General features: G+C 39.2%; 1 protein-coding gene across 6 annotated transcripts in view; it reads left to right on the top strand.

Moving 5' to 3' along the window:
- SUMO1 (small ubiquitin like modifier 1) overlaps positions 1 to 15,214 on the top strand; it is a 37,241-nt gene that overhangs the window by 19,052 nt on the left and 2,975 nt on the right. For 3 of the 6 annotated variants that reach the window (XM_045296049.1, XM_045296052.1, XM_045296064.1), the window contains exons 2-4: positions 1,967 to 2,041; positions 6,121 to 6,193; positions 9,228 to 9,299. In XM_045296049.1, coding sequence (XP_045151984.1) covers positions 1,967 to 2,041; positions 6,121 to 6,193; positions 9,228 to 9,299 — 220 coding nt within the window. Of the gene's footprint in view, positions 1 to 1,966; positions 2,042 to 6,115; positions 6,194 to 9,227; positions 9,300 to 15,214 lie in introns of all 6 variants that reach the window. The other 3 variants (XM_045296045.1, XM_045296058.1, XM_045296054.1) reach the window with 2 other exon arrangements.

Raw genomic sequence — 15,214 nt, 5'->3', positions numbered from 1 at the left:
ATTGGGGGCTCGTACAATTCTTATCACAATCCATACATATATCAATTGTGTCAAGCACATTTGTACATTTGTTGCCATCATCATTCTCAAAACATTTGCTTTCTACTTGGTATCAGCTCCTCATTTTTCCCCTCCCTCCCTGCTTCTATAAATTATTATTATTTTGTTATGTCTTAGACACTGTCCGATGTCTCCCTTCACCCACATTTCTGTTGTCCATCCCCCAGGGAGGAGGTTATATGTAGATCCTTGTAATCAATTCCCCCTTCCTACCCCACCTTCCCTCCACCCTCCCATTATTGCCGCTCTCACCACTGGTCTTGAAGGGATCATCTGTGCTGGATTCCGTGTTTCCAGTTCCTGTTTATACCAGTGTTTCTGTACCTACTTTTGTCTTTCCTTTCCTTTTCTTTCTTAACCTGTTTATGGTTTTTCTTAGTCCAGACCAATTCTTTGAATTTTTTTCCCAGCCAAGTCTGCAATTTGGGTATAATGCTTTCGGATTGTTTAAAATAACATATAAGGCTGATTTGTTTTCCCTTTAGATATATTAGTTGAATAAGGTATTGGTATTTGATTTTTCTTTCCGAACTAGGCTTCACTTATGCTAACATGACGAGTTTACATTTTCTTTCTTTCTTTTTTTTTGAGTTTACATTTTCTTAGTACAGTTCAGATATCTAGAATAATTAATTTAGGATTGCCTGGAAGAAGGTAGCTTTGGGTAGAGAATGTTTGGTTAAGAATTCATGGAAGATAATTTACATTTGGCTTCTAGGAATTGACTGTAGGATAGTAGTTCCCCTGTCCCAGCAGCATTGCCATACAACTCATTTGTTAGAAATGTCAATTCTCAGCTCCATCCTTGACCCACTGATTCAAAAACTGGGGAGAAAGAGGAGCAGTGGTGTGTTTAACCACCTCTTCAGGTAGACTGCAGGAGAAAGACAGGCTTTCTGCATCATTAAAGACTTACAGCTTCAGCGACTCAGGGGTAGTTCTATTCTGCCCTATAAGGTTGCTATAATTGGAATGAACTAGAGGCAGGGAGTTTAGGGTTGTTGGTTTTTTTTAGTTTTCAGATGGACTCCATTGCAGTGATAGCACACACACCCCCCCACCCCCTCTGTTGATTATACTGTATATACTCGCATAGAAGCCGAGTTTTCCAGCACATTTTTATATGTAGGTTTTGTGGTAAATTAGGTGCCTCGGCTGATATTTGGGTCAGCTTATACTCGAGTATATACAGTAATTTTGAGAACCATTTAGAATATTTTGTAAAAAAGAGAATCCCCTTTCTAAGTTTCTTAAAGAAACTCAAGTTTGGGACAGTAACTGATGTAGGTTTGGGTTGTTCGCCCTTAATTGGCTGGCAGAGAAAATAACTGCTCTTTGTGTTCTCAGTTGGACATTTTGTGTCTTGAGGGAAAATAGTAGATGTTCTTAGGTGACGAATTAGAACATTTTAGGTGCCACTGAGTTGGTTTTGAGCCATAGTAATTCTGTGAAAAACAGACTGAAATACTACCCAATCCTGCACCACCCTTAAAATCGTTATACTTGAAACCATTGTTACTGCTACTGTTATCAGTCTGTCTTGTTGAGAGTCTTCCTCATTTCACCGACACTCTATCGAGCATGACGTCCTTCTCCAGGGACTAGTTAGCAGGTCCAAAGTACGTGAGATGAAGTCTTGGAGTCTAAGGTGCATTCTGATTGTACTTCTTCCAAGACATACTTGTTTGTTCTTCTGGTAACCCATGGTATACAGTATTCTTTGCCCACACAATGATTCAAAAGCCTCAGTACTTCATTATCCATTGTCCAGTTTTCACATGCACATGAGGCAATTGAAAAGTACAATGGCTTGCGGTAGGCCCACCTTAGCCGTCCAAGTGATGTATTTGCTCTTTAATGAAATAGCATATAGAAATTTTTATCTTTAAATTCTTTTCTTTTTTAGGAGGCAAAACCTTCAACTGAAGACTTGGGGGATAAGAAAGAAGGCGAGTACATCAAACTCAAAGTTATTGGACAGGTGAGTCCCATTATTTTTTCTATTTAATTTGATTCATTGATTTAATTTTTATATATGGTGTGACGTTCATTTTTTGCATGTGGTATCCAGTTGTCTCAGCAATTGTTGTTGAAAGATTTTTTTCACCATTGCATTGCCTTAGCATTTTTGTTGAGAATCAATCAACGGTAAATGTGTGTTGTTGAAGAATGGCGTCACACCTGGCCTCATCTGGCTATACAAGGGAGAAAGAAAATCCAACTCTTATCTGCCCGGGGATGATTCCTATGAGACAGACAAAGGTCTGACATGCCTTGCCTCTGCCTTCTAACCTTATTTATTCCATTCTGACACCAGCCGTCTCACCCATGGCACTGAATTTCTTTCTTGAGTTTGATAATCCACTGTAGTGGCCACTTAGAATTCATATTACTAGCAATTATGGGGTTTACTAGGGAATTTAACTGGTTACAAGTCAGGATTAAAAAAAATTAAGGATACTGCCCTTTTTCTGTAGTGCCTCTTAGCCATGCTGACAGGCACATCTCTTTCCGGTTCTTAGCCACTGGTTGGTCCTTTAGCTTCTGCCCTGCGTGGGCTAGTGTTTCAAAGCTTTTTGTGTGCTGAAAAACGCCCATCTGTGGTCTCTGGTGCCTCTGCAGTTGTTGTGAGCACCCCACCTCACTCAACACTGCCATAGAGATCTTCTTTGCCCCATTGGTGGCTCTTTTCTGCCAGTCGTGGAATTCTTTGTTCCTGTTTCTGGGATGACTCAGTTTATATCCAGTGGAATGGCAAAATTGATCAATCCTTATGTTAGCTAAAACACCCTTATTTGCATGATCTCACTCAGTCATTTGGTGGGAGTTACAAAGACTAAGTTAAGAAGAGCCATACCAAGTAATATCACTTCAGTGCCATGGTGTCACATTGTTTATTCATAGTTATAATCACGAAAATATTGCAAACATGAGACCCACACTAATGTTCATATATGAAAAATGTTTGGAGGAGCCCCGGTGGTGTAGTGGTTATGTGCTGGGCCTGTTGGCCACAAGGTCAGCAGTTCAAAGCCATCAGCCCTTCAAGAAAATGGTACATAATTTAGGGATCCACTGTAATTTTATAGTATACAGGTGACAGTATTTTGCCTGATAGTTATCTGATAGTTTGTTTGATTGTCTGGAAAGAATGAAAGAATCTCTGCTTTGGTGGCACGTTGGAAGCAGCTTTGGGGTGCTGACCACAGGGTTGATGGTTTAAACCTACCAGTAACTCCATGGGTGAAAGATGAAGCTTGTTGGCCCCTGTAAAGATTTCCACAACAGGATGATCACAGAAGGTGACCTGGCAGGCAGCAGGGCACAGTGCAGGGGCTACAGCAGAAGGGCTTAACATAGAGGCCCCGCTGAATGAACTGAACCATACCTTGAAGCTGCCTACACCATTGGGCTGAGGGCTGGGGAACTTGGATGGGAAAGGAAGCAGGGAGTGGCTGTTGCAGGATTGTGAAAGTGATGGTCATTGGACTTTGAGGGAACCCCTGGCCCTCAAAGTGGGTGTCCAGTGGAAAGGGATCTAGGATCACCATACATGTAGTACCTCAGTGCCCACCCTGCAGTGACATGACAGGTTGGGATCCTTTGAGCAGGGGTCTGCACTTGGAGGAATTGACTTAGGAAGGCCCCCCTGGTATCAGCACCTGTACTTAGGGCCAACAGAGCCCACTCAAATGAGAGTGGAACTGTGTAGGGCAAACATGAGGTGAGTTGTGGCTCAAGGTGGAACTGCACTCACACAAACTCCTCAGACCATGTCTGGAGTGCTGGGTCATGGGGAAAATTGATAAAGATAGATAGTACAATTGACTTATATCCTAGTGGGGTGATCGACAATGCTGTACTTCTTTGTTTATATGTGTTTTTGCTTTCCTCATTGCAACTTGCTATTTTTTTGTTTTTCTTTTTTTGGGTATGTGTGTTCTGTTTGGTCGTTGCTTGGCTGCTATCGATGCAGTTGATCTTACAGGATTTTGATTTTGTCAAATCTCCCATAATCATCCTCTGCAGAAATGATCACTGTAAAAATTTGGTGCTGGATGTTCTCTCTGTGAATGTACGTATGTATGCACATGATGTACTCACTATTACTATTTGGATGGCTCATAAAACCAACCTACTGCCATTGAGCTAATTCCAACTCAGTGACGTAGGTTCTGAGGCTGTAAGCACTCAAGGGAACAAGTAGCTTCATCTTTCAAACCCATCTTTCTCTGTTGGGTTCGACCCTCCAACTTGGCAGTTAGCTTTCCAAGGCTTGCCTGATGGTGCCAGCAGAACTCCGTTGGGTGTCTCACCTCAAATTCACCATGTCCCCCTGTCCCCACAATGTAATTTTCTTCTCTAAACCTGTTTCACTGACACTGTGCTTAACCTAGGAGAGAGAGAGAGTGAGTGTGTGTGTGTGATCTGTTTGGTTGCTGGTTGGCTTATGGGTGCTATTAATGCAGATAGTTGTATAGGGTTTTGATTTTGTCATATTATGACTGCCAAAATAAACCTGAGACATGCAAACCCCATGGACAAGCAGATGGCATCTGGGCTCCTCTAGCCCCAATTCAAGAACAGTTAGTTCTGATAACATGGCCCTACTAGTCACCCTCATGAAATAAGGGTACTACAGCAAAGTGTGGTGAAGAAAGTAGATGGTATTGTGATAAGAGCTGTACCGAGCCCTCAGTAAAATGACTTAAAAACAAGAGAAAAAGACAAGAAAGTAGGTGGTACCAGGCTATCGGAATAGTGTCTGGGGTCTTAAAGGTTTGTATTTTTCTTACTTATTGTTGGTATTTTGTTCTTTATATGAGGGGGTACCCCCATCCCCCCAAAAAACCCTGGAATCCCCCCCCACACACACACAAAGCTATGTATTACAAATTTTTTTTTAACAAACAACCTTATCACCTTCAAAGTACTCTCCATTACACTTTATACATTTGCCAAATCTGCGATTCCATTCTTGGAAACATTTTTCAAACTCATCTGTTTGGATGGCTGACAGCACCGCCCTGGTTTTTTCTTTCATCTCTATATCTTCAAATCGCTGCCCTTTCATGTCCCTCTTCATTCACAGAAGCAAGAAGAAGTCACATGGAGCGAGGTCAGGTGAGCCAGGTGTGTGGGCAAGAGAGTCATGCTGTTTTTAACCAAAAACTAGCACACTCAGGTGGCTGCAAGAGCAGGTGCGTTTGTGGTGGCAAAACCAGTCCCCAATCTGCCAAAAATCAGGGCCCCCTCATTTTTAAAAGATCATTTTATTGGGGGCCTCTTACACCTCTTACAACAATTCATATATCAGTTATATCAAGTATATTTGTACATATGTTGCCATCATCATTTTCTAAACATTTACTTTCTATTTGAGCCCTTGGTATCAGCTCTTTTTACCACCACTCCCACCCCGCAAAATCAGGCCTTTTTTGTCACACACTGTTAACGCTATCGTTTCAGAACCTCAAAATAGAAACCTTGATTAATAGTCTGACCTAATTAGATAACTTTTATTCCAATACTATAAATTAAGTTATTCTCACAGTTGTTTTATATAAATTACCAAAGAAAAGTTATCTAATCTTTTCATATATTAATATATTTTCTAACATTTAGTGCTATACAACCTATATTAAGATTATCAGTCCTATATGTTAAAATTAGCAGTATAAGTAAAAATACTAATGCCCTTGCATTCAAAGACTGTATTCGTTGACTTTAGTACCCATTCTATTTTCAAAATAACAAGAGATGGGTATGAATTATTACAAGCCTATAAAAGCAATTCAAAACATAGAAAATGACTCCTGTCAGAGAAAATGGTCAAAGCTCTAAAAGAGGCAGATTCCAGACTCTGAGATTTTTATTGCCTAAGAAAGCTTCAAGCCTGGCTTCTCTCCTTTATGCTAAAAGTACATATTTTGGTGGGAAACTGTAGATTAGAGTGTTTGCATTTTTCTTTGATCTGTATATGTGGTTAAATGATTTGATGCAAACAAAACACGCAGTTTATACAAAGGGGAATCCTCTTGTTTTCTCTCCTTAGGATAGCAGTGAGATCCACTTCAAGGTGAAAATGACAACACATCTCAAGAAACTCAAAGAATCATACTGTCAAAGACAGGTTTGTGTATTATAATATTAAGTATAAAGCTTTATCAATAGCTGTTCTTTTAAGGAAGGCTGTCAAAAGAAAAAGACCTTTTATTATTTTTACCATCAGCAACTTTAGGAGAGTAAACTTACATTTTCACTTCTTCTACCTAATTTAATTGCCTTTTTCCCTCTGAAATCCATCTTATTTAAAGTTTATCAAATAAGTAGAACAGTTTGAAAGGTAACTCAGGATTTTAAAGAGAACTATCAATGAATATGTCTTGATAGCTCACTAGTGTATACAACAATCAAGACAAGTGATTTTTAGGGATCATTATGAGACTTCTTTGAAAAATGTAAGATCATGGATATTTAGCAATGTGTCAAATTCGGTGATCATATTAGCTCATTATCTATATACATAGTGCCATAAGTTACTCCTGAGTGAATTCTGTATTTTCACTGTCCAAAGACTTCCTTTTTCATTTTCATATAAAAACCTAGTAAATTGAGTAATGTAAGTCTCACAGGTCTTGGTGTGAGATCAATAGCTAATTATTTTAAGGTGCCTTTTCAAATATGGGCTCCTTCACTGGCAGTGAGACCTAGCGTAAATTGCTTAACCTCTGTGGGTCTTGTTTTCCCACCAGTAAAGTGGGAGTTTTATGATCTGTACCTTTGATGATTGGATTAGATCAGTGGTTCTCAACCTTCTTAATGCCACGACCCTTTAATACAGTTCCTCATGTGGTGTGGTGACACCCCCCCAACCATAAAATCATTTTCGTTGCTACTTAACTATAATTTTGCTATTGTTATGAATCGGGTGACCCCTGTGAAAGGGTCATTCGACCCCCAAAGGTATCGTGACCCACAGGTTGAGAACCACTGGATTAGATAAACCTATCAGCTCTTAACATGATATCTAAAAATGCTCAATAAATCTTACCCATATTGTCACTATTAATAAAATAAAAAATTTAAAGAACTGTAATTGGAATTAGTGTATATGAAATAACCAGTAAGGCTGATTTAAATAAGAAGGCAAGCAATATGTTTTGCCACTCTACTCAAACATAATCATACTGACCAGTTGCTATGGAGACGGTGTGTGTTAGAGTAGAACTGCATTCCATAGGGCTTAAAATGGCTGGGGTTTCGGGAATTCTCTTCAGGCCTTTCATTAATCATGATACACGATGATAAATTAGGTTTTGTAAATGATCTTTTCAGGAAGTTTGTTTTCTGTAGTTGAACTTTGACCCCAACATGATGTTCTTTAAAAAGAAGCAATCCTATCTATAATTGAAATTTTAAAATATTCTACTGGTGTCAGTTTATGCTTAATTATTTAATATGTCCCTAAAGAGAAATTAAGTGAATTTCAGTTTGCAGGATCGTATATAGTTATGTAAAACCATGTATTAATAGTTTTAATTTCTTTGAATGTCTAAAACTGTGAAAGTCTTAATGCTATTAGTTAATTAAGTAAAACCTTTGTATCACTGAGTATAATTAATGACCCTTGATTTGTACTTCCTGGTGCAATGATTTCCTGGGAGTCATCTGCCTCCTTTTAGCTATCATCGGCAGGTTAGAAAAATATACTTTGACGTTGTTTCTGATAGTTACTGTGGTATTTATGCCATTCTATGTTTACTGTAGTCTGTCTGGTTGACGATTGTGCTTTCCCGAATTTTAACGACTTAAACTGTTTAAATCCAGCTGTGCTTGTACCACTGGAATCAGTGAGGATACTCACTGAATAGCATAGTGGCCACGGATATATGCTTAGGAATCAGACCGGTTTGAATTTACATATTTGGTTGTGGGCTTCAGATATCCTGTCTGCAAAATGAAGATAAGACGTTAATACCTACCTTCCAGGGTTGTTGCAATGGATATTTATGATTATACGAGGGGGTACAAAAAAAAAGAAAAAGGGAAAAAGCTCTGCTGGGCGGAGCTTCGTAGTACACGTTTTTCCCACTAGGTGACCATCTAGCAATGCATTCTGTGTTAGTGCACCCAAGTGGCATCCTTGCCTGGGTAGGTTTCTTTTGGTCACAGTCAATTTTTTGGTAAAAATAGTTTCTCTCAAACCTCGTTTTTTGTGATGGCTGATTTAAGAGAACAGCCTGTGACTGTGAAATTTTTGTTTCCTGCTCGGGAAAAATGCCGCAGAAACGGTTCTCATGTTGAACACAGCTTACAAGGACAGTGCTTTGGGAAAAACTCAAGTGTATGAGTGGTTTTCTCATTTCAACAAAGGTAAAATGTCGATTGATGGCAACCCTCATTCGGGACTTCCATCAGCATCCCATACGGACAAAAATGTGGAATCTTAGTACATTTGTAGTTCGTTCCACCAGGTCAAACTGTTTGTTAATCAAGCTTTCTATTTAGAGGTTCTGAAAAGATTGCGTGAACAATATGTGACACAGAAGGCCTGATTTGTGGCAGACGGGGACTGTTTTAGCCAGCATGACAGTGCACCTGCTGACACAGCCATATGAATATGCTAGTTTTTTGGCAAAAAACAGCATACTTTTCTTGCCCATGCATCTTGCTCATCTGACCTTGTTCCGTGCGGCTTCTTTTTGTTTCCAAGAATGCAGAGGGACATGAAAGGACAGTGATTTGAGGACATATAGAGGTGAAGAAAACAATGAGGGCGGTGCTGTCAGCTATCCAAGCAGATGAGTTTGAAAAATGTTTCTAAGAGTGGAATCGCAGATTTGACAAATGTATAAAGCGTAATGGAGAGTACTTTGAAGGTGATATGGTTGTTTTGTAAAAGAATTTAAGTACATAGCTTTGAAGGTTGGGGAGAGAAAAACAATTCCTTTTTTTTTAGTGCCCCCTCGTGCGTGATACTCAATAACTCAATGAATGGCAGTTAGAATAGTAGTTTGCTGTCTGGTCTCATGTTCTGTGTAGCTGGTTGAAACTTGTATTTTCTTTTTGTGTATCAAACTGCCTATTATTTCTCCTAAAGAAATAATATATATTATATATAATTGCATATATAATATATATATATATATTTTTGCCTTTTTTAGGGAGTTCCAATGAATTCACTCAGGTTTCTCTTTGAAGGTCAGAGAATTGCTGATAATCACACTCCAAAAGAAGTGAGTACAATTTCTTCTCTGACTCAAGACAATTAAAAAATTTTCATGTAGTTAACGCATATTAAAACTGCCCTTTTCTTGTATATTTTCTGATTTAACAAGTGTAGTAATTGATAGAAATAAAAATCTTTTAGTTGAACTTTGCCTGTATTGCCTTAAATGCCAATAATCAGAAAGGTGAAAAGGGGGACAGGAATACTGGCATGAGACCATCGGGCACATAGCATCATCTGTTATGAAAATGGACAAATGCTACTTGAATTTGGTGCATTTCTGAATTTTGAGTTTTGATCCATTTTGAGGATCTTTTAATAGTGTAGCTTTAAAAACGTGTCATAATTGAGTCAGTTACAACTTATGCAATCCTATAGGACAGAGTAGAACTGTCCCTTAGGTTTCTGACACTAAATCTGTATAGGAGCTGATAGCCTATCTCCTTGAGTGTAGCCAGTGCGTGCATTTTAATATTTTTGTTACTATCTTTACTTTAAAAAAAGTTTTTATGTTCATATTTTTTTTTACTGAATAGATGGTTTCTTTCTTTTAAAAAAAATCATTTTATTAAAAAAAATCATTTTATTAGGGGCTCATACAACTCTTATCACAGTCCATACATACATCAATTGTGTAAAGCACATTTGTACATTCAGTGCCCACATCATTTTCAAAACATTTGCTCTCCACCCTTGGCATCAGCTCCTCATTTTTTCCCCTCCCTCCCCGCTACTCCCTAAATGGTTTCTTTATATATTTCCCCCCATTAAGGCATTTCAAAGCATCTGAGGTAGGTGTGTGTACATGCTCGCTCAGATGTTGCATACCCTCCATGAACAACTCTGATAGTGAGAATGATTTATGGTTATTATTAATTTTTCTTTTGAGAGTTGTGAGATTATACAGTATACTCTTGAGTACCCTTTCCTTACATTCACACATAATTAACATTGTGCTATATTTGTGGTTTCATCCTGTGTCTCTCTATCTGCCATATAAATATGAGGGGGTTCTAAAGAGTTTGGGGAGAAATTACATCCTTTTAACTCAATTTTCCATGAACTTTTAAAAGTTATCCTGTATATTATCTTCCTTCCTGAACCATTTAAACATAAGTTGCAGATATTTTTAGTACCGTATATATGTGAGTATAAGCCAACCCGAATATCAGCCGAGGCACCTAATTTTACCACAAAAACTACATTAAAAGTGTCCTGGAAAACTGCTAATACACGAGTATGTAGGCATGTTATTTCTTAAGAACCACAGTTAATTTTCAAATTCAGGAGATTTCACATGATCTAACACTGTTACCTAATATGTAGTTGATGGGCAGATTTTGCTATGTGTCACAGTAGTATTGTTTATAGCCATTTTTTATCCCACCCTGGAATCTATAATCTGGATTACATATTATTAAGAGTACAGATGTACTAGACTGCGTTCTCTAGAGAAGCAAAACCGCTTGTGTGTGTGTGTGTACAAAGATTTTAAATCAAGAAAGAAGCTCATACAATTGTAGTAGCAGTCAAGTCTAGTATGGTTTCAAATTCGTGGCTCAGATGGTTGGTTGGAGTTTTTTCCTGACTTGTTAACTCTGGGAGCTGAGGAGGGTTGTAAGGAAGCACAAAGATCACAGGCTGGTTGCTGGACGTAGAAGCAGATGAAGTCAGACTTGTGGCTGTGTGAGTGGAAGAATCCAGGGTCAGCAGACAGCATGGCAGGCCACTGATAACTCCCAGGGTCAGTAGATGGGTGAGCCACATGCAGCATCCGACCAGCAAGAAGTAAGCTCCTTCCTTACTGTGTCAGCTTTTAGTAGGGGGCATAGTAGGGAGGGATTCATGAAATGGGGAGATAGCAACAATGAGTGTAAAAAGAATATGTTCTGAAATGGAATATGATGATCATTTCACAAATTAATATGATTGAACAATTAAGTTGTTTGGAGTATCTGGCAGTGGAACTATTAAAAACAAACCAAAAAAGTAGACCATGCCGCAATGAAACTTCCTTTTAACGGTATAAAGGCTCTGACCAGAATAGGGGTCACCCTGTTCTTCCTATAATTGCTTGACTGATTACAGAAGATCCCATCATGGAGTTAATTATTTATGTTAGACCACATCATGGAGAATCCAGGCCCAGCCAAGTTGACGTGAACACTGTTAAAACAGGGCAGTTACTTTCAGAACGTTCTTTAATTTGAGTTTGTCTGATGTTTTTTCATGCATTTTTGATAGAATATCACAAACACTATCCTACTGTGGTAATAATCACTTTTTGAAAAATTAGTACTAGACGAGTCCCAAGGAATTGGGGATTGATGGTGCCCCCAAATATCCAACTCTTTCATGAGACTACTCAGCTCCGTTTTCCCCCAATCCTCTCTTGAATATATTCCCTCATGTTTCCGGTTTTGGCGAATTGCTGCAACATCACATTGAAACCCACTAAGATTTGAAGAAGAAATGTCTTACGTGGTGGTGGGTACTGTTCAGTCTAAATCAAAGGTCACACAGGGGTAAGCTGGATGCTAGATCCGGATGATGTGCTCTACTTCTGACTCTTGCAGGTAATGCGATAATGTCCCCTGCTTCACAGAGAGCTCATTTTCTATGTATGTAGCAGGATGGCATTGCAGGAAATCCTGTTCACAATTACTCACAGGCGAAACCCATCATTAAGGTCATTTGGTAGAAATTACATTGCATATCAATAGTTCAATCAAATTAACATATAACTCTTCACCTTTATAATGATACCATATTATACTCATCTATTCTTCACCACTGGACTGTATTTTACATATGCGCATATGACCCAGTGCCTTGGTCAGGATAGTTACAGTAGGCACTGGCCTCCTCCTCTCAATCACACAGGCGTCTTCCCAGGCCACTCCTGAAGCAGCTTTTTTCCACTCGCTCAGTTGTATTAGATCATTCCTTCATCCATTACAAGTAACAGTAATCAAGATAACCATTAAATAAAGAAGGTGGCCCGAATTACACCCTCTACGAAGATCTCAATCTCACTCTCTTCCTGTTTGTTAGCAGATAAAAAACAAGACAAACAAAAACTCATGATTCTCACTCAATGTGATCCTGTTACTGCTGTCACCAGGGCTTCCAGCAGATAATGCCCTCTAGAATGGGACTGTAGCCACAGGCGTATGAAGTCCAGAATGATGATGTATCCTGTAAGGGATTATGGCTGCAAGGGCCATATTAATTGACTATAATTCACCCATGATAGGTTATATTTACTTTGATCATTTAGTTCATATGGTAGCTTGCAGATTTCTCCAATAAAAGTTATTATTTTTCTCTTGCAATTAAGTAATTTGTGGAGAAATGCTGTGAAACTATAAAAATATCTGTCATTAGATATTAGTGGGGTCACTTTCAGGTTTTACTTTGAAATAATTTATAGAAAGTTGAAAAAATAGTACAAAAGTCCACATACACTAGATTATGTAACCTATTTTTCTTTAAAAAAAATCATTTTATTGGGGGATCATACAACTCATCACAACCTACACATACATCAATTGTATAAAACACATTTGTACATTCGTTGCCCTCATCATTCTCAAAACATTTGCTCTCTACTTAAGCCCTTGGCATCAGGTCCTCATTTTTCCCCCTCCCTCCCAGCACCCCCCTCCCTCATGAGCCCTTGATAATTTATAAATTATTAATTATTTTGTCATATCTTGCCCTGTCCGACGTCTCCCTTCACCCACTTTTCTGTTGTCCACCCCCCAGGGAGGAGGTCACATAGATCCTTGTAATCAGTTCCCTCATTCCAACCCACCCTCCCTCTACCCTCCCAGTATCACCACTCATACCACTGGTCCTGAAGGGATCATCCTCCCAGGATTCCCTGTGTTTCCAGTTCCAATCTGTACCAGTGTACATCCTCTGGTCTAGCCAGACTTGAAAGGTAGAATTCGGATCATGATAGTGGGGGGTGGTGGTGGGGAGGAAGCATTTAGGCACTAGAGGAAAGTTGTATTTTTCATCGTTGCTACATCACACCCTGACTGGTTCGTCTCCTCCCCGAGACCCCTCTGTAAGGGGATCTCCAGTGGGCTACAAATGGGCTTTGGGTCTTCACTCCGCAATCCCCCCATCATTCACTATGGTAAGATTTTTTGTTCTGATACCTTGTACCTGATCCCTTCGACATCTCGTGATCGCACAGGCTGGTGTGCTTCTTCCATGTGGGCTTTGTTGCTTCTGAGCTAGATGGCTGCTTGTTTACCTTCAAGCCTTTAAGACCCCAGACGCTATACCTTTTGATAGCCGGGCACCATCAGCTTTCTTCGTAGTGGATAGTAATTTTCAATGGCAACTTAAAACAGCAAAACCTCACTTCCATTCCATTGAAACATGACTGAAGTCTTATGTATAAAGCAGGGGAAGGTGGCACTCTGACTAAGTGAAGTTTGTTGCTCAGTGTTCGCCAGCCATTAGCATCTCTGAGAAGCACAATTTGAAAGTCACTTGTTAGTTGACTCATGCCCCGTACTTACATTCTGCCCCCCGCTGGTTAAATGAGAAATTCGAATTCCTGATCTCCAATATATGAACACAGGATCTTACCAGATGATTGAGAATTGCCTGCTATCATCTGTAGTTGGGGTCTTTACATTTACGTAGATGCTAATATGGGGGTACAGCTGGAGATTAAAGTATGTCCTAATGGGAGCCTTTCTGTAGAAGTAGCTTAAAAAAAATTAGGGCCTGTACTCTCTATTCTTTGATTTGATATTTGCTTAGGTATTTGTGTATTTCAGTGCCTTGCACAACTTTTCATTTTGGAAGTTGTTAGTGAGTGACATTCTTGATCTGGGGCATACCTTTTTACTGTCTGTCTACAACACTTTTTTTTCCCTACAACACTCTTAATTCCTGTCTTATCTCGACTACATTAGAAGAGTTGACATCTGAGTAGACATCAGATGCTTAATGCATTCAAGACTCAATTATCCAGAACCAGGAACCCCTATACAATGCAATAAACTTTCCTAGTCGGCATGGGCAGTTACAAAGGAAGTGCTTGGGGTTTTTGCTCTTAGTTTGAAATGGAAGGGGCACCTCCTATGCCAACGGCTTAGTTTATTCCACTGGGGATTATTTAAGCTGGCAGTGGTAAAATATCACACCAGTGTCTTGGACTTGAAAGTGGGGAGACAGCAAAGCAAAACCACAGATACAGTGGGGATATGGGGAAGGGAAGCTTAAGGCCTGCGTTTGACTCCTGGCTTGACCAGGGTGCAGGTTCCTTATATCTTCTAAGCTCACATTTCTACATCGGCACCATGGAGAGGCTGTCATGCCTGGCACATGCAGACACTCACTTAATATGAACTGAATACATAAAATGGGCATGGAAAGTGCTTGGCAGTATCTCTGGCATATGGAGATATTTCAGAAGAATGATGGAGCAGTGAGAGGGTGGAGGTATTTTGAGCACCAACTTCTTATCCTGTTGTTCACTTAGGAGCTTCATGAAGCTTGCAACTTCTTATCTCCCAGGTAGAAGACATTTGTACTGTACTGTTTAGAATTTCATTTCTTATAATATTTATCAACTTCTATGTGCAGTTAAATCAAGATTTAATAGCATTTTAATTAGTAGTTATTTTAATATTTATATATGCACCACAATCAAGATATCCAAAACACTAGAGGCTTTCTGAGCACTTGAAAAGAAACAATGCAAACTCATTACCATGCAGTTGATTCCGACTCATACGCTCCTTTAAAATTTTAATTCATTTTTTGTTGATGTTTGTGTTAGTCTGGGTACTTTAGAGAAACAAATCCATTGAAACTCATGTGTAAGAGAGAGTTTTATATAAAGGTTAAGTGCGCATCAAGAAAACATCCCAATCCAGTGCTGCCCAAGCCCAT

This window comes from Echinops telfairi, unplaced genomic scaffold (assembly GCF_000313985.2).
Source record: "Echinops telfairi isolate 266 unplaced genomic scaffold, ASM31398v2 ScPeMD7_3;HRSCAF=10, whole genome shotgun sequence".
Taxonomy (NCBI): Eukaryota; Metazoa; Chordata; class Mammalia; order Afrosoricida; family Tenrecidae; genus Echinops; species Echinops telfairi.
Note: the sequence above shows the minus strand (reverse complement) of the source record. Positions and strands in the feature narration are given on the sequence as shown.